Consider the following 27,801-nt stretch of genomic DNA (forward strand, 5'->3'; position numbering starts at 1 on the left):
ATAAACATCACATGCAATCAAACAGTGACATGATATGGCCAATATCATCATGCTCCTTTGATCTCCATCTTCGGGGCACCATGATCATCTTCGTCACCGGCATGACACCATGATCTCCATCATCATGATCTCCATCATTGTGTCTTCATGAAGTCGTCACGGCAACGATTACTTCTACTTGTATGGCTAACGCGTTTAGCAACAAAGTAAAGTAAATTACATGGCGTTATTCAATGACACGCAGGTCATGCAAAATAATAAAGACAACTCCTATGGCTCCTGCCGGTTGTCATACTCATCGACATGCAAGTCGTGATTCCTATTACAAGAATATGATCAATCTCATACATCACATATATCATTCATCACATCTTCTGGCCATATCACATCACATAGCACTTGCTGCAAAAACAAGTTAGACGTCCTCTAATTGTTGTTGCAAGTTTTTACGTGGTTTGTAGGTTTCTAGCAAGAACGTTTCTTACCTACGTATGACCACAACGTGATTTGCCAATTTCTATTTACCCTTCATAAGCACCCTTTTCATCGAATCTGTTTCGACTAAAGTAGGAGAGACAGACACCCGCTAGCCACCTTATGCAACTAGTGCATGTCAATCGGTGGAACCTGTCTCACGTAAGCGTACGTGTAAGGTCGGTCCGGGCCGCTTCATCCTACAATGCCGCCGAAACAAGAAACGACTAGTAGCGGCAAGAAGAATTGGCAACATCAACGCCCACAACTTCTTTGTGTTCTACTCGTGCATAGTAACTATGCATAGGCCTGGCTCATGATGCCACTGTTGGTAATCGTAGCATAATTTTAAAATTTTCCTACGCTCACCAAGATGCATCTATGGAGTCTACTAGCAACGAGGGGAAGGGAGTGCATCTACATACCGTTGTAGATCGCGAGCGGAAGCGTTCCAATGAACGTGGATGACGGAGTCGTACTCGCCGTGATCCAAATCACCGATGACCGAGTGCCGAATGTACGGCACCTCCGCGTTCAACACACGTACGGTGCAGCGACGTCTCCTCCTTTCTTGATCCAGCAAGGGGGAAGGAGAGGTTGATGGAGATCCAACAGCACGACGGCGTGGTGGTGGATGTAGCGGCTCTTCGGCAGGGCTTCGCCGAGCTTCTGCGCGAGAGAGAGAGGTGTTGTAGGGGAGGAGGGAGGCGCCAAAGGCTGTAGGTCTGCTGCCCTCCCTCCCCCCCACTATTTATAGGACCCCTTGGGAGGGGGGAGCCGGCCAAAACCCATCTAGGGTTGGGGGGCGGCGGCCAAGGGGGGGGAGGGGTTGCCTTGCCCCCCAAGGCAAGGGGGAACTCCCCCCCCCCTAGGGTTCCCAACCCTAGGCGCATGGGGGGGAGGCCCAAGGAGGCGCCCCAGCCCACTAGGGGCTGGTTCCCTTCCACTTTCAGCCCACGGGGCCCTCCGGGACAGGTGGCCCCACCCGGTGGACCCCCGGGACCCTTCCGGTGGTCCCGGTACAATACCGATAACCCCCGAAACTTTCCCGGTGGCCAAAACTGGACTTCCTATATATAATTCTTCACCTCCGGACCATTCCGGAACCTCTCGTGACGTCCGGGATCTCATCCGGGACTCCGAACAACTTTCGGGTTTCCGCATACATATATCTCTACAACCCTAGCGTCACCGGACCTTAAGTGTGTAGACCCTACGGGTTCGGGAGACATGCAGACATGACCGAGACGCCTCTCCGGTCAATAACCAACAGCGGGATCTGGATACCCATGTTGGCTCCCACATGTTCCACGATGATATCATCGGGTGAACCACGGTGTCGAGGATTCAATCAATCCGTATGCAATTCCCTTTGTCAATCGGTATGTTACTTGCCCGAGATTCGATCGTCGGTATCCCAATACCTAGTTCAATCTCGTTACCGGCAAGTCTCTTTACTCGTACCGCAATGCATGATCCCGTGACTAACGCCTTAGTCACATTGAGCTCATTATGATGATGCATTACCGAGTGGGCCCAGAGATACCTCTCCGTTTACACGGAGTGACAAATCCCAGTCTCGATCCGTGCCAACCCAACAGACACTTTCGGAGATACCCGTAATGCACCTTTATAGTCACCCAGTTACGTTGTGACGTTTGGCACACCCAAAGCACTCCTACGGTATCCGGGAGTTGCACGACCTCATGGTCTAAGGAAAAGATACTTGACATTGGAAAAGCTCTAGCAAACGAAACTACACGATCTTTTATGCTATGCTTAAGTTGGGTCTTGTCCATCACATCATTCTCCTAATGATGTGATCCCGTTATCAATGACATCCTATGTCCATAGTCAGGAAACCATGACTATCTGTTGATCAACGAGCCAGTCAACTAGAGGCTTACTAGGGACAGGTTGTGGTCTATGTATTCACACATGTATTACGATTTCCGGACAATACAATTATAGCATGAATAAAAGACTATTATCATGAACACAGAAATATAATAATAACCATTTATTATTGCCTCTAGGGCATATTTCCAACACCGGAGGGTTACCGGAACCCCCCCCCCTGAGAGAAATAGTGGGCCTTATGGGCCTTACTGGACAGAGAGAGGGCTGGCCGCCCGCCCCTCCCCCTCTGTTCCGAATTAGACTAGGAGAGGGGGGGGCGGCGCCCCCCTTTCCTTCTCCCTCTCCCCTTCCTTTCCCCCTCCTATTAGGAGTAGGAAAGAGGGGAGTCCTACTCCTACTAGGAGGAGGACTCCTCCTCCTGGCGCGCCCACAAGGGCAGGCCGGCCTCCACCCTTGCTCCTTTATATACGGGGGCAGGGGGTACCTCTAGACACACAAGTTGATCTGTTGATCTCTCCCAGCCGTGTGCGGTGCCCCCCTCCACCATAATCCACCTCGATCATATCGTAGCGGTGCTTAGGCGAAGCCCTGCGTCAGTAGCATCATCATCACCGTCATCACACCGTCGTGCTGACGAAACTCTCCGGCAAAGCTTTGCTGGATCGAAGCTCGCGGGACGTCATCGAGCTGAACGTGTGCTGAACTCGGAGGTGCCGTGCGTTCGGTACTTGGATCGGTCGGATCGTGAAGACGCACGACTACATCAACCGCGTTGTGCTAACGCTTCCGCTTTTGGTGTACTAGGGTACGTGGACAACACTCTCCCCTCTCGTTGCTATGCATCACCATGATCTTGCGTGTGCGTACGAAAATTTTGAAATTACTACGTTCCCCAACATGATATGGCCATCATCATCTTGTGCCTTTGATCTCCATCTCCAAAGCACCGTCATGATCACCATCATCACCGGCTTGACACCTTGATCTCCACCGAAGTATCGTTTTCGTCTCGCCAACTATTGCTATCACGACTATCGCTACCGCTTAGTGATAAAGTAAAGCAATTACATGGCGATTGCATTGCATACAATAAAGCGACAACCATATGGCTCCTGCCAGTTGCCGATAACTCTGTTACAAAACATGATCATCTCATACACCAATTTATACCATCACGTCTTGACCATATCACATCACAACATGCCCTGCAAAAACAAGTTAGACGTCCTCTACTTTATTGTTGCAAGTTTTATGTGGCTGCTACGTGCTTAGCAAGAACCGTTCTTACCTACGCATCAAAACCACAACGATTTTTCATCAAGTGTGCTGTTTTAACCTTCAACAAGGACCGGGCGTAGTCACACTAGATTCAACTAAAGTTGGAGAAACAGACACCCACTAGCCACCTGTGTGCGAAGCACGTCGGTAGAACCAGTGTCGCGTAAGCGTACGCGTAATGTCGGTCTGAGCCGCTTCATCCAAGAATACCGCCGAATCAAAGTATGACATGCTGGTAAGCAGTATGACTATTATCGCCCACAATTCTTTGTGTTCTACTCGTGCATATAACATCTACGCATAGACCTGGCTCGGATGCCACTCTTGGGGAACGCAGTATTTCAAAAAATTACCTACGATCACGCAAGATCTATCTATGTGATGCATAGCAACGAGCGGGAGAGTGTGTCCACGTACCCTCGTAGACCGAAAGTGGAAGCATTAAGTAACGCGGTTGAAGTAGTCGAACGTCTTCGCGATCCAACCGATCAAGTACCGAACGTATGGCACCTCCGCGATCTGCACATGTTCAGCTCGGTGACGTCCCTCGTACTCTTGATCCAGCTGAGGCTGAGGGAGAGTTTCGTCAGCACGACGGTGTGATGACGGTGATGATGAAGTTACCGACGCAGGGCTTCGCCTAAGCACTACAATGATATGACCGAGGTGGAAATCTGTGGAGGGGGGCACCGCACACGGCTAAGACAACTGTCAACTTGTGTGCTCTAGGGTGCCCCCTGCCCCCGTATATAAAGAAGCAAGGGGGAGGCCGGCCGGCCCTCATAGGCGCGCCAAGGGGGGAGGAATCCTCCTCCTAGTAGGAGTAGGACTCCCCCCCTTTCCTAGTTCTACTAGGAGAAGAAGGAAGGAGGGGGCGCCGCCCCTCCCCCTAGTCCAATTCGGACTAGGCCCATGGGGGGCACGCGGCCAGCCCTTGGCAGCCCCTCTCTCTCTCTCCCCTAGGCCCAATAAGGCCCATTACTTCTCCGGTGGTTCCGATAACCCTTCCGGCACTCCGATATTTATCCAGTGACCCCCGGAACTCGTCCTGTGTCCGAATAGTATCGTCCAATATATCAATCTTTATGTCTCGAACATTTCGAGATTCCTCGTCATGTCCGTGATCACATCCGGGACTCCGAACTACTTTCGGTACATCAAAACACATAAACTCATAATACCGATCGTCATCGAACGTTAAGCGTGCGGACCCTACGGGTTCGAGAACTATGTAGACATGACCGAGACTCATCTCCGGTCAATAACCAATAGCTGAACCTGGATGCTCATATTGGATCCTACATATTCTACAAAGATCTTTATCGGTCAAAACGCATAACAACATACGTTGTTCCCTTTGTCACCAGTATGTTACTTGCCCGAGATTCAATCGTCGGTATCTCAATACCTAGTTCAATCTCATTACCGGCAAGTCTCTTTACTCGTTCCGTAATGCATCATCCCGCATGTAACTCATTAGTCACATTGCTTGCAAGGCTTATAGTGATGTGCATTACCGAGAGGGCCCAGAGATACCTCTCCGACAATCGGAGTGACAAATCCTAATCTCGATCTATGCCAACTCAACAAACACCATCGGAGACACCTGTAGAGCATCTTTATAATCACCCGGTTACGTTGTGACGTTTGATAGCACACTAAGTGTTCCTCCGATATTCGGGAGTTGCATAATTCCATAGTCATAGGAACATGTATAAGTCATGAAGAAAGCAATAGCAATAAACTAAACGATCATAGTGCTAAGCTAACAGATGGGTCTTGTCCATCACATCATTCTCTAATGATGCGATCCCGTTCATCAAATGACAACACATGTCTATGGCTAGGAAACTTAACCATCTTTGATTAACGAGCTAGTCTAGTAGAGGCATAGTAGGGACACTCTGTTTGTCTATGTATTCACACATGTACTAAGTTACCGGTTAATACAATTCTAGCATGAATAATAAACATTTATCATGATATAAGGAAATATAAATAACAACTTTATTATTGCCTCTAGGGCATATTTCCCTAATCATCATCATCATCATTAAATTTAGCATTATAATTAGGAATATAACCTATTATTCTTAAATTTTTCCCAGATGATTTATGCACCAACTAATGATGAATGCATTCAACGCAGATACATATAGTACTCTCTAGGATCTACTAGACAGTTGCGCGAGTGTCAGCGCTACAATGCTCCTGGGCAAAGTAGAGACGATTCCCCGGGAGGTTAAATGTGAACCGCGTGTCCACCTGCCACGCCGCGCCAAGTACCGTCATCTCCTCATCCGGCACGACGGTGAAGCAAAGGTGCTGGTTCACCCTCACGAACAGTAGTTCCAGCTTGATAAAAAGCCTGGTCGCTTCTATACTCATAACTAAAAACACATGAAGAAAAACTGCTAGATCTAGCTACTATTTCTTGAACTATAGCACCGAAACTTGGTGAGATTCCCTCCTTATTTGCATCAATGACCACCTTGCAAACGGATGCAACAAAATTTCGGTTTATGTATAGATCTTCTGATGGGGCATGTGCCTCCCTGATAGCTAGTGTTTCAAGTACTTGAGGGTCCTTGATGTTCATGATTACAACTGCCGATGCTCCCAAGAAAGCACATGTTCCATCCCTACAGATTGCACCAACAGCATCGAACAAGCCATTGCGAGACACGCTTCATCAATGTTAGCTTTGACATGATCTTCGGGCAGAGCCAACCAGTGCCTCGGCCTCGATGTTGTTGCGTTATTACATGTGTGCTTGTAGTTCTGTTCCACATGAACTCGATGTCCTCCATGTAAAAGGCAAGCTGAGAGCCTGGGATCGGATCGTGGCACCCTTAAGCCCAAAACGCTAGCTTGGCTTGGATCCAGTTCAATTTTTTTACTGCATCCACTTAAATTCGGTGAGGCCAGAATAAAAAAATGAAGATAGTTCTTGACCAAAGAACTCAGCCATGAGACTTTTTTTATCGGAGGGAGTATAAAAAGCAAACCATAGTAAATAGTGAATACTAAAAGGAAAACAACAGTGAATCTTTCATACTTAAATATCCTGAAAAATTCTTGCAAAGAGGGTTAGGAGGGTATGAATGCACCAATCATCATCATTAAATTCAGCATTATAATTAGGAATGTAACCCATTATTATTAAATTGTTCCCACACGTTTATGCACCAACTAATGATGAATGCATTCGGCACACATACATATAGTACTCTCTAGGATCTAGACAGTTGCGCGAGTGTCAGCACTACAATGCTCCTGGGCAAAGTAGAGACGATTCTCCGGGAGGTCAAATGTGAAAGTTAATTTGGAACAATAACCACATTAATAAAGTATGGGATCCCTCAAAAAAAATATTAGAGAGTTAAAACCTTGTAAGTCTAGACTTCCCACGTACCTTGTGAACATAACAGAAGACGCTAAGGTTGCTGGGCCACTATGGTTGGCCCATACATACATGGAGGCTGAAAGGTTGGGTAGGCGCTACGCACGTACAGGCCGGCCGGCCTAAAACCTTGCCTAAAAGCCAGACAAACTACCTGATTGTCGCCTAAATTGATGGATTCTGATCTAGATGGACGGATTGTAGGATTTGACAAGCTTTGCCATATTTTACCTAAATCTGGGTCATTTTTAGGTAGAAGCTAGACATGCATGGCTCCGTATGCCTGATACTTGGCTAGTGCCTTGGTCAATTGTGGGCTTTGTTGGGCCTTTGCCTTGCCAGGATTCAAAAGGTTTGTTGGTACGGCAATATACTAACATCGAGTACACGAATGGGTATGCACTTGCACGTGTGACTACCCAGAGGACTATGTGAGAATATTACATCGATCATCCGGCAGTTTTAGTGGGGTAGTAAGGCAGGGAAGCGTAAGCCCAGTTGGCTTGCTTGGGATGACATGGTTAGACCTAAACACCCTGGGGGTCTGGGCTTCCGAGACATGGAAATTTTCAATCTAGCACTACTCGCCAGGCATGCTTGGAGAATCTTGAGCGAGCCATCTTCTCTTAGCGCGCGGATTTTGAAAGCATCATACTTCCCAGAGACTTCTTTGCTTAATGCAGAGTTAGGGAGCAGGCCCTCGCAAATATGGCGTGCAGTTCTTGATGGACGAGATATGCTGAAACAGGGAATTATAAGGAGAATTGGCAATGGACAGTCTACAGAAATATGGAGACACAACTGGCTCCCGCGCCCTGGTATGATGAGACCTATTTCGTCTTTGATAAATAACCCACCAGAGTTTGTGTCCGACTTGATAAACACAGCAACAGCATCTTGGAATGAGCCTTTGGTGCGTCGGGTTTTCTTGCCAATCGATGTTGAGGCTATTCTGTCGATCCCCCTATGCACCAGAAATATGGATGATTTCTGGTCGTGGAGCGCCAAGAAACGAGGTATATTCACTGTCAAGTCAGCTTACAGAATGATACTTCATACGAAAATCACAAGGGAAAAATGGATAGATGAGGTTGAGGCTTCGTCGGGTGCTAAGCGGGAATCAAATGAGTGGACAAAGCTTTGGAAGATTGAAGTTCCATCAAAAGTGAAAATGGTTCTGTGGCGCCTGGCTGGATGCTCCATACCAACCGCGGACCTTCTTCAGCACAGAAATATGGCTACCTCGTCGGCTTGCAGATTATGCGACGCTAGAGACTCTTGGAGGCACACGCTTATAAACTGCTCGATGGCACGCAGTGTGTGGGCACTAGCTGAGGAAGAAATAGTGGAAACTATGTGCCAGAATGTGAGCAACAATGCAAAGGACTGGATATTCCAAATGAACAGCAAGCTATCACATGAACAACTAGTTCATATGGTGATTACACTATGGGCTATATGGGGTGCGAGAAGAAAAGCAGTTTACGAGGATATTTTTCAAAGCCCAATGTCAACACACTCATTTATTCAGTCCTATTGGAGTGATCTCCAGGTCCTGAAGAAACCGAACGTTCAGCACACACATACCCGACCGGCAAGGTCGCCCCATTGGATCCAACCGTCGGAGCATATGATGAAGGTGAACGTTGATGCTGTTGTGGCGGGATGACGAGGTGTGGGCTCAGTGGCCGCAATATGTAGAAACAGGGATGAGCTCTATCTAGGTGCTTCATCGGTGGTATTCAGAGGTATAACTGACCCTACAACTCTGGAAGCTTTTGCGGTGAGGGAGTCTATGGCACTTGCGGAGGACCTAAACTTACAATCCATACATGTGGCTTTAGATTGCTTGGTGGTGATAGATGATCTTAAGAGGAAGAGTGGGGCTGGTTACGGTGCTATCATACATGAAATCTTAGAGTACTCTACTAGTTTTACTTCGAGTAATTTTGTTCATGAATTTAGGAGCTCGAATGTCGAAGCTCACAATCTAGCAAAGCATGCACTTAACTGGAGCTTGGCGCCATGTTTGGTTGGGCCACCCCGGGGATCTTCATTTCGTCCATGTAAACTGTGTGACGGATCAATAAAGCTTTGCTGATTGTCTCAGAAAAAAACTTGCACGTGTGACAACACAGTAGAGTAAGTTATACATTTTATGAGACCACACTTGGCATAACTTATACATGTGACCACCATTGCTATATTAATAACATGCGTAGAAAAATATATAACTGAAAAAAAATTCCAAATAATTTTGGAAAATCTGAAGCTTTTAAGAAACTTGGAAACATGTGATGTGTGATGTATTGTTCTTACTACGAAATTTCTTCAGTAGTCAATCTAGGAAAAATCTCGAAATTAGTATAATTAATCCTAAAAAAAGATTGAAAATCAAATAGAAATCAGTATTCCCCTCATTTTCTAAAAAAATTGTTTTTCTCTCCATAGAAATAATTTTATGAAGTCTACTTGCTTGGTCGTAAGCGCAACTCATACACACGCGTCACATGTGTATGTTCAAGCATGCTTTTCGTGATAAATCAGAGATTTATATTTCCTCTGTGCTAAATCATTAATTCTACTAAGAAGGCGAGTCAGCCAATTTTTCTGGTTGAAATCATATAATATAACTATTGGTTCATTAAATTCATTTCATTGAAGAATTCCAAAGGAGTAATTGACATCAATTTTGACACTAGTCATAAGGAGTACCTATCATCAACACAAACAAAATCTAAAACTCTGCTCAGGGTGGGCACGCAAAAAATTATAATGAACTACAGGGGCCTGGTGCAACCATTGATGGTTGAACAAAAGGATGCTTGTGGTAGTAAAAACCCATCATTTCCGAAATGAACCAACCAGGAAATTAAACATACGTAGACAATGGGCAACACAAGAAAGTCATCTTCACCATGTTACTTTCGTTGAAAGATTCCATTGCATTGAAGTCCACAGTTGGCGAAAACACATAAACAAGGAGTAATTGGCATCAATTTCAGCACTAGTTCACTCGCCAGCCAGCAAGCAAAGCACAAGTTGCATGATCCAGCTCGTCTTGCCATTATACGATAATCTTGCGACCTTTTGGAGTAACAACATCGTCACCATCAATCTCAATGGCACCAGCACCAAACAATGCCTGCATCTGAAGCACAACACACGCATCAAGTCAACAACAGCTTGACACATCACACACCCTAGAATGTAGAGCGCAAATATGTAAAACAAGCCGCACACGCAACAAAATACTTGTAGATCTGGTAAAAGGCAAGCTCATGCGTCAATCGATTCGATTCAAAGAAAATGTCTAGACTTTCCCATGAGCGCGTCTCCATCGCCCTTCCCATCGCCCTCCCCATCCACGCCGACGACCGCCACCAACCACCACTATTCCCCGATTCCGGCTGGCAGCGCGCTCTCCGGCGCGACAAGGAACGCGAGGATCCGCTCGCTCGGTCGCTCTGGTCTCGGAGTTGGTCTGGGGGTCGTCTTGAATCCAGATCCAGCTCAAGATGAGAGGAGCCTCGAGCGAGAGGAGCTCGTCGGTCGAAGACCTGGAGGTGCTGCTGCGGGCGGCGAACAAGGCGGAGAAGGCGGCGGTGCGCGCGACGGAGAAGGCGAAGGAAACCAAGCTGGCTCTCGTCGAGCGTATCATGGCGAGAGTGACGGAAGAGGAAGCGGATCGTTTGTTCCAATTAGGGGAGCACCTCGAGCCGGATCAAGTGCTGGATTGAGCGGTTGCAGAGGCGTCGTCCACATCGCGTGTTCAACGGGCGAGATGGCGGCTGTTCCGCCGGGAGCCGTGGTGAAGCAGGAAAGGGAGGCAGGGGATCGAATGAAGGTTGCAATTGGGAATGTATACATTCCTTTGGAAGCCAGGTACGGGTCTCCATGCCGCCTTTCTCCGTTCAGAGCAGCTCCATCGAAGAATCAACTGCGCTGGCGAGCTGCATCCATGGATTCAAGGACCGTTGGGATCCGGGGGGAAGGGCCCCGCGGGTCAGCCTGCAGGCCTCGGATAAAGTTGGATTGGGCCAGGAAGTACGCTATCAGGCAGGGAAAGCGTATTCACAGAAGACGCGTCCGCAGAGTGATGATGAGGAGTTGGTGGATATATACGGGCAGCTCTGGTCCGTTCCCTCACCAAGGAGAGCTAGGGTTTCTGCCGCCGGCGGCAGGCTAGTTTGGATCCGCAAGGATCTGTTCCTAGCCAAAAATTTCGCAGCTAGCGATTGCCACCCAGCCAAAGAAGCAGATAAGCGTCAGCAAGTGCCGAAGAAATTTAGTTTCTCCAAAGATCCGTGGAAAAAGGAATCGGGCAGAGCGACCTACGCAGAGGTAGTGATGGGTGTGACAGGGAACAGAGGAGGCGGCCGCCGTGGTGGTGGTGGAGGGGCTGGTCGGGGCAATACTTCTCACGCGACCAGTGATCAGAGTCGATCTTCAACGCAGGGGCAGATGCAGCAGATGCCGCAGCAGTTGAGCGGCTTCCACCACCAAGCCCCCCTGGCATACAAGCACATCAAGGTAACTTTGTCCCTATTCAGCAATTTCATGGGCAGGGAGGAATGCAAGGGATGCAGCCATGGCAGGGTGTACAATTCGCCCATTTCAACCAGTGGCCGCAACAATTCCTTCCTGCAGTGCCAGTTATGCAGCAACAGCAGCAACAGTATGGTCCTCCACCTACTCAGTTCCAATCTGGGCCACAATTCCAGGGTTTTGGGGAAGGGCAGTCAAGCACCTTTCAACAGAATCAGCAAAACTTGCAGCAGAAGAAGACCAAGAGCTTCAATTCCCAGAAGGAACAGCAGGGGAAATCAAGCAGTGTTGACAAAGCTGACAGTAGTCAAAACAGAAAGGAAGAGGTTGTTATCAACTATGATCCAAAACTGAAAGATGTGATATGCTACAATTGTGGATAACCAGCTCATTTTGTTGGGACATGCCCCATTCCAAAAAATTGTTTCATATGTCACAAGGCAGGACACCATATGGATAATTGCCTGGAATGGTATAAGCCTCAAGCCACAGCTCAGTATTTTGGAAGTGGCAATGTTGGGTTAGGTTTCTTCCATATTGAGTCTGAGGGCAAGGATGCTATCAAATGGTTAAACTTGACCAATGTCTGTGTGGTTGTGATTGAGGAAGGATCTATCACCACTCAAGAACTGAAACATAACTTCTCTGAGATTTGGAAAACCAACTGGCCTTGGCAAGTGAGACAACTAACAGAAAAAAGGTTCCTGGTCAGATTTCCTCCTCACAAGAAGGTTAAGGACTTGGTGGAGCTCCCATCTATCAACCTCAAAAAGAAAGGAGTGATTGTCTCCTTTGATAGGTGGGATGGTGAGGAAGTGGCATATGCTGAGCTACAGGAGGTGTGGGTCACTATGATAGGAATCCCAGTCAACAAGCTTTCATGGAAAGTAATCTCTCAGATTGCCTACATCTTGGGGATACTTGTTAATGTGGACTGGCATGAGATCTTTAGAAGTTTTTATGAGAAGGTTAAAGTGCAAATTGCTGTAAGAGATGTCTCCAAGATTCCAACTGAAAGGCTGATAGAGATTGACAAGGAACTCTTCCTCATTTCTTTCATGGTTGACACAGCACCACATTTGGAAGCTGCTGCCCACAATGATGGTGGGTCAGACAAGACAGATGAAGACTTGTTGGAAGGAGATCCTGAAAAAGTTTTACAAATGCAAGGGCCTAAGGAAATGGAAACTGACAGAGACAAGGATAAGAACAAAAGAGGGTCTGCTAAGGGCCCTTCTCAAAACCATCAGACCTCTCAAAGAGCCCCATCACAGTCAAAAACCCCTATGGAGATGATGAATTCATTGAAAAAAAAGGGTTGTGATTCAGGGTATGAAGAGTGATATGTCAAAAAAAGCATCCAGAAGAATCTGCCTGGAGAAAACATTGGTGTCCAGCTGCTTGAACAATTCAATGAAGAATCTAAGGATGAAGGTTCAGCAGAGAGACCAACCTAGAAAAATACTCAAGGTGGACAAGGAAAAAATTGGGGCCCGGTTGTGGCGCTCAGGATGAGTACTAGGATCAGAAGAGATGGAAGGACAGCAATCCAGAAGGCTGAAGACCTCAAGAAGAGAAAGGATCTGGAAATGCCTAAAGGTAACACAAACTATAACTCCTTTTCTACATTTAATGATGAGGAATTGTTATCAAAAGCCAGGAAAGTTGGGCTTAACTTAGGTGATGGTGTAGATATTATGTCACATAATATACATGCCATTAGGCTGATTGAGAATGGTAGGTTTTCTAGTTTTAAAGAATCACATCCTGAATGTTTTCTCCCTGTTAACTTAGATATTAGTTTTGAGGGGGTTAACAAAAAAACCTCACCAAATGTAGGACCTAGCTGTGCTCACAGTAGTGATGCAGCAGGTGATATCCCTACTTGGGCTGAGGTTGTGTCAGGTAAAAAAGGTAGCTGTAGAAAATTGGAATTCAATTATGGTAGTAGGATTGATATGGAATGTTAGAGGGCTTAACAAGCCTGATAAACTAAGTGCAGTGGGAAAACTCATTAGAGACACCCATGCTGACTTGGTAGGATTTTCTGAATAAAAAAAAGAGTCTTTTACTAGCTGTCAACTTAAATCTTTAGACCCAAATGAGGAGTTCACCTGGAACTGGATGCCAGCTATTGGCACAGCAGGTGGCATTTTGGTGGGTATCAGACAGGATGATTTTGAGATTCTTTCTGTGGATACCCTTCAATATTCTGTTGCCTACCTAATTAAAAATAAGAAGGATGGCAATATATGGAGATTTATTACAGTATATGGGGCTGCTTATGATAATCTTAAATTAGACTTTATTAATGAACTCCATAATACTATGGAGGCCTGGTTGGGTCCTACTATTATTGGTGGTGACTTCAACTTGGTGAGGAAGAGTGATGAAAAAAGTACTGGGGTTGTTAATTTACACTGGGTGACTCTGTTCAATGACTGGGTTAATAAGTATGCCCTGATTGAATTAAAAAATTATACTAGGAAGTTCACCTGGGCCAATAACCAGGATAATCTGGTGATGGCTAATATTGATAAGGTGTTTATTTCCACTTGTTGGGAAAATTTATTCCCAGTTGTCCAGCTAAAAGCCCTGCCTAGGGTGGGTAGTGATCACACCCCCCTAGTTTTTGACACTGGAGCAATCAAATCACCAAAAGATAAACAATTTAGGTTTGAAAAATGGTGGCTCCAGGTAGAGGGGTTTGTTGAGATGGTTAAAAACACTTGGAATAAACCCTGTTCTATTTTAGATCCTATGGACAAATGGCAATTTAAGATTAGATTGCTTAGAAGAGTGTGTAAAGGTTGGAGTGCCAACTATGAGGCCTCCAAGAATAGAAATAAGCAACAGCTAGTTGTTGAATATAACCTTTTGGACATTGAGTCAGAAACAAAAATGCTCTCCCCACCATCTAAAGCTAAGATGGATAAGATTGCCTTAGACCTTCAAAATATTTGGAAGTTAGGGGAGATTAAATCTAGGCAAAGATCCAGAGAGAGAAACATACTGGAAGGGGGGAGGAATACTGCTTACTTCCATGCTTTGGCTAATCAAAGAAGGAGAAAGAAGCAGATCAGTGTGCTAAAAGGCCCAGATGGACCTGTAGAGGATACTAAGGGCATTATCAACATTGTTGTAGAATACTACAAGCAACTGTTTGGTAAGGAGGAAACCCTGGATATTGCTCTAGATGAGAACTTTTGGGAACCTTCTGAAAAGGTTTCTAATGAATATAATAGAAAATTAGAAGCTAATATTACTGAGGAAGATGTCAGGGCAGCTGTCTTTGGGTCTTATGCAGAAGGAGCACCTGGGCCTGATGGCTTCCCATTCCTCTTCTACCAACAATTTTGGGACACTATTAAAAGTGACCTAATGCTGATGGTAGATGCCTGGAACCATGATTCCTTGGATTTATATAGATTAAACTTTTCTCTGTTAACTTTAATTCCTAAAGAGCCTGATGCTGATACTATTCAGAAATTTAGGCATGTTGCTTTGACTAATTGCAGTTTTAAGATTTTTGCTAAATGTCTGGCTAATCCGTTAGGAGATATTGGGGATGAGATTATTTCTCAAAATCAAACAGCTTTTATTAAAGGGAGATACATAGTAGAAAGTGTGGTGACAGCTCATGAGATAATTCATGATGTTGTGACCAACAGTAGGGAGGGTTTTGTCTTTAAGCTTGATTATGAAAAAGCTTATGATAGAGTCAGTAAAGAATTCCTCCTAAAAATTATGTATCAGAGAGGATTCAGTCCCAAGTGGATGAAGAAGGTTGAATCTCTGTTGCACATGAGTTCAGTTGGGGTTAGAATAAATGATTGTAATAGTGTGTTTTTTGAAACTTCTAAAGGAGTCAGGCAAGGGGATCCTGCATCCCCAATGCTTTTTAACTTAGTGGCAGATGTATTCAGTAGAATGCTTAATAAAGCTGCTAAGAATAAATTGCTGACAGGGATGATGTGTAACATCTTCCCTCAAGGGATCATCAGCTTGCAATATCCAGATGATACTCTCTTGTTCCTAGAGAATAACTTGGAGTCTGCAAAAAATCTAAAATGGTTACTTGCTTGCTTTGAGCAAATGTCTGGTTTAAGGATCAACTTCCATAAGTGTGATCTGGTTCCCATTAATATTAATGAGGAAGAGATCCAGTGTGTGGCCCAAGCTTTATCTTGTGGCCTGGGATCCTTCCCTTTGAAATATTTGGGGTTTCCCCTCCATCACTCCAAACTGAGGAGAGAAGATTTGCAACCTGTGGTTGACAAAGTATTGAAAAAAGCAGCAGGATGGAGAGGGAGACTACTAGGCTATGAGAAGAAGTTAATTTTAGTGCAGTCTTGTTTAGCTAGCATCCCTACCTACCTGATGAGTATGATCAAATTCCCTAAATGGGCTATTAACTTGATCAACTCTCAGATGGCCCATTGTTTTTGGGATAACTATGAGGGTCACCATAAGTACCACCTAGCTAGCTGGCGTTTATTGACTCAGAAAAAGCAGTATGGTGGTATGGGGATCCCCAACCTTGCTGATATGAACCTTTGTTTACTTGCTGCTTGGGTAGACAAATATCAGAGAGGAGACCAAAAAATGTGGAAGAAAATTGTGGATGCTAAGTATAGGACTAATAGCCCTAATATTCTCTCATGTCCTGAGAGCAATGCCTCCTCCCCCTTCTGGAAAGGAGTCCTTTGGGCTGCTAAAGCAGCAAAGATGGGCTACCAATGGAAAGTGGGGAATGGGAGGAAGACTAAATTCTAGGAAGATCAGTGGTTTGGATCCTATAGTTTATCTATTCAGTTTTGGGAGCTGTATAGTATTGCCAATGAGCATAACAAAACTATTGCTGATGTTTGGGATGGTACTAATCTTAAAATTTCTTTTAGAAGATGTGTAGACAATAGGCTACTTCATCTTTGGTTTGACTTACTGAGCATTGCACAGTCTATTATTCTGAATGATGAGGAGGATGCTATTATTTGGAAGCTTGAGCACAATGGGAGATACTCAGTTAGATCATTATATGCTATGGTAAACTTTAAAGCGATTACCCCTGTGCATGTTCCAAAGATATGGCAACTACATGTCCCACCTAACATTCATATATTCCTTTGGCTGCTTGCTCGGGATAAGTTGCTAGTTAGGAGCAACCTGAGCAAGAGGCAACATTTAGATGATCTTAGTTGCTTGTTTTGCTGTGAAGGTGAGACTAGTAACCATCTTTTCTTTGAATGTGTTGTTGCTGTTGAAGTGTGGAAAAGTATCCATAAGGTTGTGGGGTGTATGCCCCAGCCTGGTTTTAGTTATGTGGCTGACAAGTGGAGGAAACATAAATCCCTGTAAGATGAAAATATGTTCATCTCAGCTACTCTCTGGGTTATCTGGAGATGTAGAAAAGACATGTGCTTTAACAATGCCCCATGGCTGGGAGTGCAGGTGATCCTGAGAAGAATTGCAGGTTTCTGCAACCAATGGAAGATCCTATGCAAAGAGGCTGCAAGAGAACGCGTGGAGAGTCTGATATCATCTCTGTGGGAGCTGTCCAGGCAGCCGCCTCTGCTGCTTTGGCCAGAGCCAGGGTGAGGAAGAAGAAACTGTGGATGGAATACTATCTGAAGAAGAAGGCAGAAGGCTGGTATGGAATCGAGAGCGGACTGCTCGTTGAAGGTTGAGAAGAGATAGATATCGGGTATCAGGCCTTCCTGCTGGTGGCATTAGCCTTTTATGTTCTGTCAGTAGACATTCGTTAGATGATGCATGTAAGAGGTTTTAAAGTCGTGTGTTTAGGTGGATTTATGCCGGAGGGAGCGAAAACTCCCTCCCGCGGGCTGTAATGAGACTGGATTCTGTGGTTTCATTTTAAGTAATGGAACCGGGGCAGGAGCCCTTTTCCTCTAAAAAAATGTCTAGACTTTCTTAACCCCAACCCACAGGAGGCTATAATTACCAGCGCCGCATGGCTCACTATAAGCGGCCTGAGAACGAATCTGATCATAAATCACCAGATAAAGCTCAGTTTCTCAACAAAAATTGCACCACTGCTTTTTTTAATACCAAATAATTACTAAATGTGCAACAGTGCAAACAACAACTATTGCCTGACACTGGATAGCCTACAGCTGAAAATCATCGGCTAGCACTCGTACCAAGTTCAGGGATGTTTTGACATTTAGCGTGAAATTTATTACTAAACCAGTCTACGAGCAAGCAAGTAGTCGGTCCACGATTCATATACACGGAAACTGATCTAGCGCACAGTAATGTTCATTACTTGCTGCCGCAGAAACCAGAGGCATATTGCACAAAAACTATGTAGAGCAGCAGTAGAAATCAAACAGTCTCCCCAACTTGCTATTATATCTCCAGGAGGGTAATAATAATCTAAATTCACATTTTGGCATACATGGCTTTCCTCCAGATAACTTGCATCGGAGGGAGTATAAAAAGTAAACCATAGTAAATAGTGAATACTAAAAGGAAAGAAAAAACAGCGAATATTTCATACTTAAATATCCTGCAAAATTTAGGAGGGTAAGAATGCACCAATCATCATCATTAAATTCAGCATTATAATTAGGAATGTAACCCATTATTCTTAAATTGTTCCCACATCGGTTTATGCACCAACTAATGATGAATGCATTCGGCGCAGATACATATAGTACTCTCTAGGATCTAGACAGTTGGGTGAGTGTCAGCACTACAATGCTCCTGGGCAAAGTAGAGACGATTCCCCGGGAGGTCAAATGTGAACCGCGTGTCCACCTGCTGCGCCGCGCCAATCACCGTCATCTCCTCGTCCGGCACGACGGCGAAGCACAGGTGCTCATGGTTCACCCTCACGAACAGCAGTTCCGGCTTGATAAAAAGCCTCGCCGCTTCTTCGTACAGGTTGAAGGTCAAGCTCGGAAAGTGCACGTGGCCCCACGAGCCAAAGCAGAGGTGGTACCCCTGCACCGGCACCGTCGAGCGGCGCGCCCCCTGCTTGTGCATGTCCGCCGCGACCTCGGCCTCCACGACGTCATACGCCGCGCGAACCAGCCTGGTCAGGGGAGTCCCGGGGTCGATGACGGACCCCCCGCGACGGGTTTGTAGATCCCGCCTAAACATCGCCGTCTTTACCCCGTTAAGCTTTTTCCTGTTCAAGCTGATGCCGACGATGCGGATGTAGTACATGCTACTTTGGCCGTAGCCCGATCCAGTGAACAGCAGCGACGTGCTCTGCGCATGGTCGTGCCTCGGGATGTCGCGGCCAAAGCGGAGGAACCCGTGCCTGGTGTTGGGGTGGCTCTGTCCGGGGAAGAGGCAATATGAGAACCGCGAGTCCGTCAGCCCGCGTGCGGTGAGCTGGCTCATGAACGACGTCGGGTGCCTGCTCAAGCTCAGGACCCCGGCGAGAATGTTGTGGCTCAGGCGCTCGAACCCGTGTGTCGTGTGTGCGCAGCCCAAGATGAGGTTGTCGACGTCCCTGTTGTGTCCTCCTCCTGCGCTGGGGCTGCCTGCGAAGGCAAACGTGTCGCTGCCGAGGTAGCCGTGCGCGGCGACGTTCCAGGAGGTGGTGTAGAAGCTGCACCGGTTCCTGCCGGAGGGGGTGTAGGGGGCCGTACACTTGGGGTCTGTGGGCTTCATGTGCTTGTAGCGAGGGGACAAAGCAGAGTCGAAGACGGCGCCCTCCTGCCGAACCTCAGGCACGCAGGGCTGGCACTGCATCCAAGTCAGATTGCTGACGAGGTCCAGCCCGAGCTTGTAGAAGTGCCGGGTTTGGCCGGAGCCGACGCCGACGAGGACGCCGTACAAGGGCCACCCCACGGGGGCTATGTGCGGACCTATGCTCGTGAGGTTCGCGCCAAGCTGCCCGAGCATGCCAGCAGTGTTGTGGTTGGACACGATAGGCAGACTGAATCCCGCGCTCGGTGTCGGTGGTGCCACAGTGCCGGCGACGGTGTGGCTGGCCGAATTCAGCAGAACAAGGAGGAGGCAGAGCTTACAAGCATATAAAACAGACATGGTTGATTCCTCCGAGCTCTATACTAGGGCTATGTTCGATGAAGCCAGAAAGGCGGTTGAGCGTGTGTCCTTCATTTGGAGGTCGTGTCTTAAATAGACTCAGATGAATCCATCTCTGGAGTATCTATCTCTAGATGGATATGCATGCATTGGTGACTCAGATTACTTAGTGCAGCGAAGATACAGGGTGGCTAATTAATAAATCCATGCGTCCTTCATTTGAAGGTCGTGTCTTAAATAGACTCAGATGAATCCATCTCTGGAGTATCTCTTGATGGATATGCATGCATTGGTGACTCCGATTACTTAGTGCAGCGAAGATACGGGGTGGCTAATTAACAAATCCATCTCTTGAGTATCTCTAGATGGATATGAATGAATTTGTGAGGCGTGCAAGTATATCGATGGTTGAAATGATACTGATTCATCGAACAGTCTTGTTAACAATGCTAGGTGCTTAGAAAAATAAACTGAGTTTTATTTCTACAGAAAAGACATCTAATTAAGCATCTACCTTGAACAAATAAGCACCGGTGCTTAGGAAAATCTTGATTTATTTCTCTAAGCACCTCCGCAAAGCACATTGGATTGTACAAGGCCTTAATGGGTCCGATCAGTAGTGTTACTACCTCTTTTCAATTTATTAGGGCTGCGGCGTATCCTTTAGATTAACAATTTGATCAAGTTATATATCGCAAAAATTATATTATTAGAAACTTCAAATAATATATTTTCTAGTCATATAATTTGGACCGCAATATTAAACTGACCCTGGATGTGGGTAGATCCCAGATCGAACGATCGACCGCTCTAGGAACCAGTACACATTGAACGTTTCCTGCTATCTGTTTCTACTGGCTTATCGGGCAGGGATCTAGCTGACCCTGAATCGAAAAAAAAGGCTAGGTACAGCCCATCTGCATCCTGTTACTACAAAAGCAAAATCACAAAGAGCTACCTCACTCCCGGAAAAAAGAAGTCGTAGACAAAATTCAGTCTAATTTCCCCATGTTGCTTCAGGGGCATCGAGAACAAACACAATGTCAGATTTGACCGCAGGAGATCGCATACTAATCCATCCCAAAAGAAACATTACAATATGGATTCTGTGGGTAGTAGAGAGTAGAGACTAGATTATGTTCGAATATTAGGGAAATCACCTTGTTAACCATGACACATCATCAGCCAATTCTTTGCAGAATGGCATGAACGTGACCACAACCATCTTCCACCTCGGGACCAATCCAGTAGCCAGAGATAACTATCTGCGCACCTAGAACTGCATCCACAGGGTCTCTCAGAGATACATCGGCATGAAAACTTACAGCATCTACAGATCTTGACATAGCTGCTCCTGTCGACGAACCTGAACATGTGCAGCAGCCAACAAGGCTCCTGGGTCTGTGGAGCTCTGCAGTTGCCATCAGTAGTATAAAAATCTCAGGCCAAATGAAATCAGATGCTGAATTATAACTTCTCTTTTTCCATTCAATTCTTTCAGGTTGTAATGGATGCAGCACTCACCACTTAAAGGCTGCTTCCAGTGAAGCTGGTTCGTGCACGCAACTTGACTCCGCTGTCCCTGTGAGTAAAGATGTATTAGAATTTCAGATTCAGGTGGTTGAGAAAGCAGCAGCAGCAACAACAACCCATTGAGTTTAACTGGTTAGACATAGTATGAATGATTTAAGCACCTGGTTGAACTAGGTGCTGGGATCTACCATGTTCTTATGCAGAGTAATGAAAATTGAACACAAGTACTCCACAGATCTACAGAGGGAGTATCATTCAGCTTCTTGTTTCTAAGGTAGGCACCGCAATTGGCAACAGGAGAATATTTTGGAAAACCGGGAGTAGAATGTAGCAACTAATGAGGAATGCGGTACTCCGGCGTTCCTGAGATAAAATTTGAGTGGCTCAAGTTCCAGCAGGACTATTATTACAACCTTCAGATTTGAACAACAGAAAGGGGTGAACATCTTGGGGCAGTCATGTATACAAGCCAATAAACAAAATTTTGACTAGCAGGCTCTGAAATATTGCGATTATATTTGTTGCCCAACTCTATTGCAGTCTCGCAAGCATCACATCAGTTTATGTCAACCATCTAGGGGCGGAGCCCACAACTTGTTCGACTGAATGCCTGCTCCATGAAACGGGGGTAGAAGAAAGTGTGGTTGACGAATTACCTTCGAGGCGGCGGCGCTCCGGCGAGGAGACGGTAGGACCGCGGCCACACCTGCAGGCAGCAGCGCGCACGCCATGGCTGGACTCTGCCTCCCAAGGGTTTGCGCCAAGAGCGCCGGGCGAGGGGAAAACACGCAAGACAGAGCAGAAGAGTAAGTTTTTTTTGTTTTTTTTTTTTTGCAGGGTGTAGAAGAATAAGTTAGTGTCGCAACTCTTTTATCCTGAAGTATGAAGTAAGAGAAGTAATACTCGTCTGCACGGATTATTTTTTACAGAAACAAAAAGAAATAAATGTATTGAACTAAGATACATCTAGATACATATATTTGTATGACAAGTAATTTCAGACGAAATAAGTATTGATTTTCTTGGGCGGCACTCTGCGTGGATCGACTAGCCTGAGTAAGTTACTTACATAACTCTTTTATCCTTAAGTAATAGTAATCTTTTAGGGCGGCGGTCGACGGCCGAAAGCCGTGCATGAGCCATCAAATGCCTCGATCCCCAGCCGTCGAATGTGCCCCAGCTCCATCTCCCCTCGTATGGTTTCACTTTGCTCAAAAAATCACGTCGACACGCACGGTCACATGAGGAAGATATCGATAGCGAGCGCCGTTGACCCTGCCATGGATGCATGCCGACCGACTCTCGAAGCACCGCTAGTTCGCCATCGCTTGCCCTGTTGTCGCCGCCCTCGCAGAACCGGTCCATCACCCCCGTCCCCAGCATGGGTGCTCGCCGATAGTTGCAGTGTGGAAGTTGGCCGATTCCAACACGGCGCGGCTCTGAAATTATTGCGATTATATTTGTTGCCCAAATCGCCTGGTCAGCATGTCGCAATGCTGATCCCCGGCATGCTAGAGACGTCGGTCCCAGCAGCCACCGAGATGATGGTTCCAACTCGCCATGTTTGCAGCTCCCAGGGCGGACGTCGTAGCAAGCCAGGGCACCAGTCCCAACAAAATAGGGCTCCGATTCCAGTAAAAATAGGGTCGCCGGTAGCAACAATCAAGACTCCACCCCGTCGTTGCCATAGAAAACCACTCAAGTCGGCTACAGCAAACCAGTTATTGGTTCCAGCTCGGGCTTCGTCCTGTTGTAGCGAAACTGTCGTCATGGTCACCAAGGAAGTTGCCCTCGTATCCGCGGGTTGCAACAATTGCTAGTCGCGGTTCCAGCAAAAAAATCTCAGGTTCCAGCAAAATGGATCGTCGGTCGCAACACACATCTCGCCATCCCAACAAAAAAATTGGTCGGTCGTCGCACCTCTCGAACAAGATGGTTCCAGCAAAAAAAGATCGCCAGTCGCACGCCCATCGTAGCTCTTCTCGTCGTACTAGATTGCAGCACGCCGCACAGATAGTTGCAGCTCACCCATGGGCGATTGCAGCATGCCACATAGGTTCCAGCTCGTCGATGTAGCCATTGCAGCAAACCGCGCGGGCATGGTTCCATCTCCCCCCTCTCCCGACACGTCACATCATCCCCATGGTCACGGTTCTAGCTCGCTAAGATGCTGGCCGTCGCATCATCAAGGAATGGGGGCTTCAGCTCCACGTCGCATCCACGATGGGGAGGGAGGAGGTTGTGGGTGGCGGCCATGGCGAGAGGGAAGGGACATGGTGAGATCGATGGGGCAACCCATGGTTGTAATCAAATAAGCGCGAGGAAAGAGATGGGTTGTGTGGAACGAATGACGAAAACCAATTCATTGAAGATAAGGCTAAGGGGGAGAGGTGTTCTAGCCCTGTGAACTTGTCTATCCACGTGGAGCGCGCGAGAGCGACCGGAAAGGCGTTCGACCGGTAGGAAACATTTACCAATCTTCTATATCTAGACAATCAGCCTCGGCTAACCTATATCTCTCTATGCATGCAACGCACGAGGTATAATCTAATACCCATTAGATGCCGCCCCCAAGCTCTCTACAGTGGCCGCTCACCACATGCCCAACAAAATTAAATACATATGTCACCTCATTATGCAAGCATGCATAGAAAAAGAACCATCTCAACAGGCATGGAAAAAAGGTACATCTCAATAACTGCATGCAATAAGTCATACCTATTTTCAGTTTTAGTTCTCAAATACTATTCATCCAAATATTCATGTTTAAAATCATCAAATGTCATGAGAGTATATTGCAACCAATTCTAAGCGCAATGTGTAGAGTACCATCAAGCAACATGTGAAATTTTCTAGCAATATTATTGTAGCAAAATGTACATTTTCAGTTTCAGTGCTACTTAGAAATTTTCTACCAAGAAATATCAAAAATAAATTTTATTCATTTGTCCCACCCTCTTTTGTATAACTTAGTGCTTATTTGACCGCTCTTGTCTAATTTGTGTTTATTTGGCATGCTTTTGCCTTTCCTTCTGCTTATCTCAACAGTGTAATACAAAATTGTACCTATAAAGGGTGCTGGGCTACCCAGCCTCCCAACATGTTTCATCCGATTATCGTTCTTGGCCGTTGTATGGTTTTATAATGGTCCCTTTTACCTTCATTTACAATCTTTTTATCGGTGTTATCATGTTGCGCCCTCATGGTGTTGGCCAAGTCATGGCCTATGACCTCTAACTGATCTGCATATGATGTATTTGAATGACTACTTATATCCTAACTTCAGACTTTTATTCTAGCTTGGTATATTTACCATCTCAAGTCAATTGTTTCAGACCAATAACAATGCTTTATCATGTTCTTTACATTTGATCAGTAGTTTCTTCATAGATAATAAAGTACCAGCAGATGAACAAGTGTGTTATATGTGCCCATGCTTTGATGCAAGCATTAGAATAATTCTCTGGTTTTCCTTCTGATTTCTTATCAGTGCCCATGCTTTCTGTGGCTAATTGGTAAATTATATCCATATATACAGAGTCCATGATATGAGACAGTTCGAAGTTGAAGGGATTAATACTATGGTTGAGAAGGGAAAGTCAATGTCTTCTTTGTTGGAACATTCCCTAAGATGGTCCAAGGTAATTATTTTAGGCATCAAGTTTTTAATTGTGCATCATTTTGCTTTGGTAAATTCAGCTCAGTTAACCACCAGAGACAACTTCATTTTTCTTTGTATGTTGATCATTTTGGTGTGGTTGTTTGATATGATGTCAACAACATTTCTCGTTCTTCTTGCATGTTATTTAGTTACATCGTCAATAAAGTAGACCACTATTTCTGCCGCTAAAGCTTTTTTTGCTCTGTTTGTGTGTATGTCATCATGGCCTTCCCAGGAGTTGTAGTTCTGAATATACTGCTTCTCTATATGGATCTATTATTGCGTGAACTAACGATATATTGTGAGCTGCCTCACACCATCATTTGGTCATTGTAGTGCTTGAGTTGGCAAATTTGATGAAACCAAGTAATGTGCCTAGTCCATTTTCATTCCTTTTTATCACCCTTTTAGATTCTAAGATGCATTAAAATAAAACAAAATTGACCACTGCATGTGGCTGTTCCCGCTCATTTAGTGCCCACATATGCATGCACTGCAGTTAATGCAGAATAAAGCACCAAGAAACACACCTTTTTTGAGAAAAAAAAACATGCTAATTGGGCAGTTTTGCAATGTACAAAATTTGTTCTACCACTCATACTTTTTTTTAGTTGGACCCTTTAAATTAAGCAAAAAGGGAGGGAGTAGTACACAAGAAACACAAGTATATGGCCAGGAGCCCAAAGCCCAGTGTCCTACCCACCTTCATGCCCCTTCTCGGGAGCATGAAGAAGGCCCACAAAAGCCCAGCAGCCACCCAGCCTAGCGTCTGGTAGAGCCTGGGCTCCCAGGGTATCGCTACGGGCTTCGGGTACCCGGCCCAGCAAGACAGCAACAGAGACAGGCCCAGCCCCACGAGGACGTTGAACACCGGCCCGCCGTAGCAACCTGCTACGGCCACCTGGGCTCCACCGCGGCGCGCCGCCACGGCCACGGCCACGTTCGCGATGAGGTCGCCCAGCGAGTTGCCCCATGCTAGCACTGTCATCCCCAGCGTCGCCGGATCCACACCCAGCACCAGGCCGGCGGACACAAGAAGGGAGAGGAGCTCGTTCGCGATGACGTACTCCCAGGCCACGCTCATGACGAACCCACCGGCGAGCCAGGCCGAGAGGAATTTCGTCGGCGGGGCATCAGCCTCCGTGCTGAGGAAGGCGAGGAGGCCCAGGGACAGGCCGGCGATGCCGCCGAGGAGGAGGGCGAGGGGCGGGCTCCCGGTGGCGTGGCTCCAGAGGCAAGAGAGGAAGACAGGGGAAAGGGTCGCCGCGGCGACCGCGGCCGGCTTGCTCCACCGCTCCTCGCTCGCGTCCGGTATGGTCAGCCGCCGCGGGAGGTACAGAGGTAGCTCCAGCACGCGCACCGCCGACCAGAACACGCCCTTCTTTTTCTTCGTTGCGTCGCCGGCGTAGTACTGCAGGAGGGGCGCCCTTTCGGGGAGCAGCGGTTCTTGGTCGGGGTAAAAATCCGTCTCCACGACGTTGCAGAGCTCCGACGAGGCGGTGGTGTCGACCCACGCCGCCTCTGCCTCTCCGTCGTGCGATCTGCCGTGGATAAAGACGACGACGAGGACGTATACGAGGTAGAGGGAGGTGAAGGCGAGGGCGCCCCAAATGCTGACCTCGCCCGCGGCGAGGACAACGGCGACGGCGGCGAGGGCGATGAGGAGGAAGCACGCGTCCCGGAAGAAGCTGCCTCTGTCGATGGCGACGCCGCGGCCGCCGACGCGGAGGCAGATGACGCCGAGCACGGCGGAGGACACGAACAGCGCGCCGCCGAGCAAGCCGTTGAGCCCCACGGCGGTGCTCGCTCCCTTCCCGGTGCCGCCCGACGCGAAGGAGGCGACGGTAGAGAGCGCGTCCGGCGCGCCGTTGCCCAGCGACAGGAGCGTCACGCCGGCCACGGCCGGGGACAGGCGGAGCAGCCGCGAGAGGCCCTCGAGGCTGGAGCAGAAGTAGACCGCCGCGGTGTCGCCCAGGACGTAGAAGAGCACGGCGAGCCACGCGGCGATCGCGGCGTACCCAAGGGCCCGGTGCTCGTCGCCGCAGACGCAGTAGAACAGGTACAGGTAATCGACGTAGCCCCGTCCCCGCGGGTAGCACCGGCCGGCAACTGACGATGATGTAGCGGCGTCGTAGCCGCACCTGTCCTTGTCAACCTCCAGCCGCCGGTGAGCACCGTCGCAGCCGCCGCCATGGCCGTGCCCCTCGCGCTCGTCGCCGCTCCAGCCGTTCATGGACGTCGCCGAATCCCGCGGCACGGCAGGGCGCGAGACGCAGAAGAAGAAGGCCATGAGCAAGAAGGCGACGTTGAGGCAGGCGATGAGTAACCGCGCCGCCGCTGTGGCCATGATCGAGCTTTGTGCACGAGGCCTGTGGAGGCCCGTTCTGCTTGGCTTGTATCTGGGGGCGCAAGAATCTGAATCTGGACATCACTTGACATGTGATTAAACACAAACAAACATACTCACATCGTAAAACAGTACACTAACCACAAAAGGTGTTTAGAGCAGTCATCTCATGAAAAAGAAGAAAGCCAAAATTTTGTTGCGAGATTAGGGGAAAGCTTCACCCAGCCTGAGAAGAAGCCAAGGTAATTAGAGAGATTGCGTGGCGATATGAAGAATGCAACAATGAAAGAACATATAAGAGTGATGAGTTGGTTGGTTGATTGAAGAAGAACCAAATTAAGAACGGTCAATGGCACGCAGGGTGTGAGTGATGTTATCCTCCTGGCTCGGCGCTTCCTGGCCGCAAGTTGGACTTGCATCCATTGTTCCAAGTGTAACCGAGTGAGGTCGACGCACGCCCCATCTTGATGGCAGGCAGCAACCTCCACCGATTCATTGCCCTCGCGACAAAAAACAATAATGAGCGTGGAGGCATAGAGCACGTCAGGGACCAGCGGGTAGTTGCGAGCAGTGACATGTTTTAATTTCCAGATCTGGTGCGGTGATATGTTTTTTTTTTCAATTTAGCTATGTGTAATTCGCCTAAAAAATGAATTTGGCTAAGTCGATTTTTGA

General features: G+C 47.1%; 4 protein-coding genes across 7 annotated transcripts; 1 reads left to right on the forward strand and 3 right to left on the reverse strand.

Annotated features, from left to right (window-relative positions):
• Positions 1-9,916: 9,916 nt before the first annotated feature.
• Positions 9,917-21,966, reverse strand: LOC109739780 (uncharacterized). 3 transcript variants are annotated; one of them, XM_020298835.4, is made up of 5 exons: positions 21,775-21,955; positions 21,110-21,167; positions 20,952-20,996; positions 20,746-20,864; positions 9,917-10,166 (listed from the first exon to the last, which is right to left on the reverse strand). In XM_020298835.4, the coding sequence occupies exons 1-4, from the start codon at positions 21,847-21,849 to the stop codon at positions 20,767-20,769; spliced, it is 276 nt and encodes a 91-aa protein (XP_020154424.1). In that variant the 5' UTR covers positions 21,850-21,955; the 3' UTR covers positions 9,917-10,166; positions 20,746-20,766. The 3 variants fall into 3 exon arrangements, with proteins under 3 accessions (XP_020154424.1, XP_020154422.1, XP_040257568.1); XM_020298833.4 differs by having other exon boundaries at positions 20,746-20,996; positions 21,775-21,966; XM_040401634.3 differs by lacking the exon at positions 9,917-10,166 and having other exon boundaries at positions 20,577-20,864.
• Positions 10,769-17,496, forward strand: LOC123497003 (uncharacterized). Its single transcript, XM_045232604.2, has 2 exons — positions 10,769-13,162; positions 17,015-17,496. Exon 1 carries the CDS (start codon positions 10,913-10,915, stop codon positions 11,915-11,917), a length of 1,005 nt encoding a protein of 334 aa, XP_045088539.2. The 5' UTR covers positions 10,769-10,912; the 3' UTR covers positions 11,918-13,162; positions 17,015-17,496.
• Positions 18,131-19,656, reverse strand: LOC109739776 (aspartic proteinase nepenthesin-1-like). Its single transcript, XM_020298827.4, has one exon. It carries the CDS (start codon positions 19,583-19,585, stop codon positions 18,254-18,256), a length of 1,332 nt encoding a protein of 443 aa, XP_020154416.1. The 5' UTR covers positions 19,586-19,656; the 3' UTR covers positions 18,131-18,253.
• Positions 21,967-25,222: 3,256 nt separating the features above from the next.
• Positions 25,223-27,654, reverse strand: LOC109739779 (cation/calcium exchanger 1). Of its 2 annotated transcripts, none has more exons than XM_020298831.4 (2): positions 27,268-27,654; positions 25,223-27,200 (listed from the first exon to the last, which is right to left on the reverse strand). In XM_020298831.4, exons 1-2 carry the CDS (start codon positions 27,290-27,292, stop codon positions 25,405-25,407), a joined length of 1,821 nt encoding a protein of 606 aa, XP_020154420.1. In that variant the 5' UTR covers positions 27,293-27,654; the 3' UTR covers positions 25,223-25,404. The 2 variants fall into 2 exon arrangements, with proteins under 2 accessions (XP_020154420.1, XP_020154421.1); XM_020298832.4 differs by having other exon boundaries at positions 25,223-27,194; positions 27,268-27,593.
• Positions 27,655-27,801: the final 147 nt, after the last annotated feature.

Source organism: Aegilops tauschii, chromosome 2, assembly GCF_002575655.3.
Source record: "Aegilops tauschii subsp. strangulata cultivar AL8/78 chromosome 2, Aet v6.0, whole genome shotgun sequence".
Lineage (NCBI taxonomy): Eukaryota > Viridiplantae > Streptophyta > Magnoliopsida > Poales > Poaceae > Aegilops > Aegilops tauschii.

Bases quoted from the DNA above. Each gene is read 5' to 3' on its own strand.
- LOC109739779 (XM_020298831.4), bottom strand. From the start codon at position 27,292: ATGACTGCTCTAAACACCTTTTGTG. The intron at 27,201-27,267 runs GTTAGTGTACTG...AGTGATGTCCAG, and splicing joins TGCTCTAAACACCTTTTGTG to ATTCAGATTCTTGCGCCCCC.
- LOC123497003 (XM_045232604.2), top strand. From the start codon at position 10,913: ATGCCGCCTTTCTCCGTTCAGAGCAGCTCCATCGAAGAATCAACTGCG.
- LOC109739780 (XM_020298833.4), bottom strand. From the start codon at position 21,849: ATGGCGTGCGCGCTGCTGCCTGCAGGTGTGGCCGCGGTCCTACCGTCT. The intron at 21,168-21,774 runs GTAATTCGTCAA...CTTTACTCACAG, and splicing joins GGAGCGCCGCCGCCTCGAAG to GGACAGCGGAGTCAAGTTGC. The intron at 20,997-21,109 runs GTGAGTGCTGCA...TGGCAACTGCAG, and splicing joins CTGGAAGCAGCCTTTAAGTG to AGCTCCACAGACCCAGGAGC.
- LOC109739776 (XM_020298827.4), bottom strand. From the start codon at position 19,585: ATGTCTGTTTTATATGCTTGTAAGCTCTGCCTCCTCCTTGTTCTGCTG.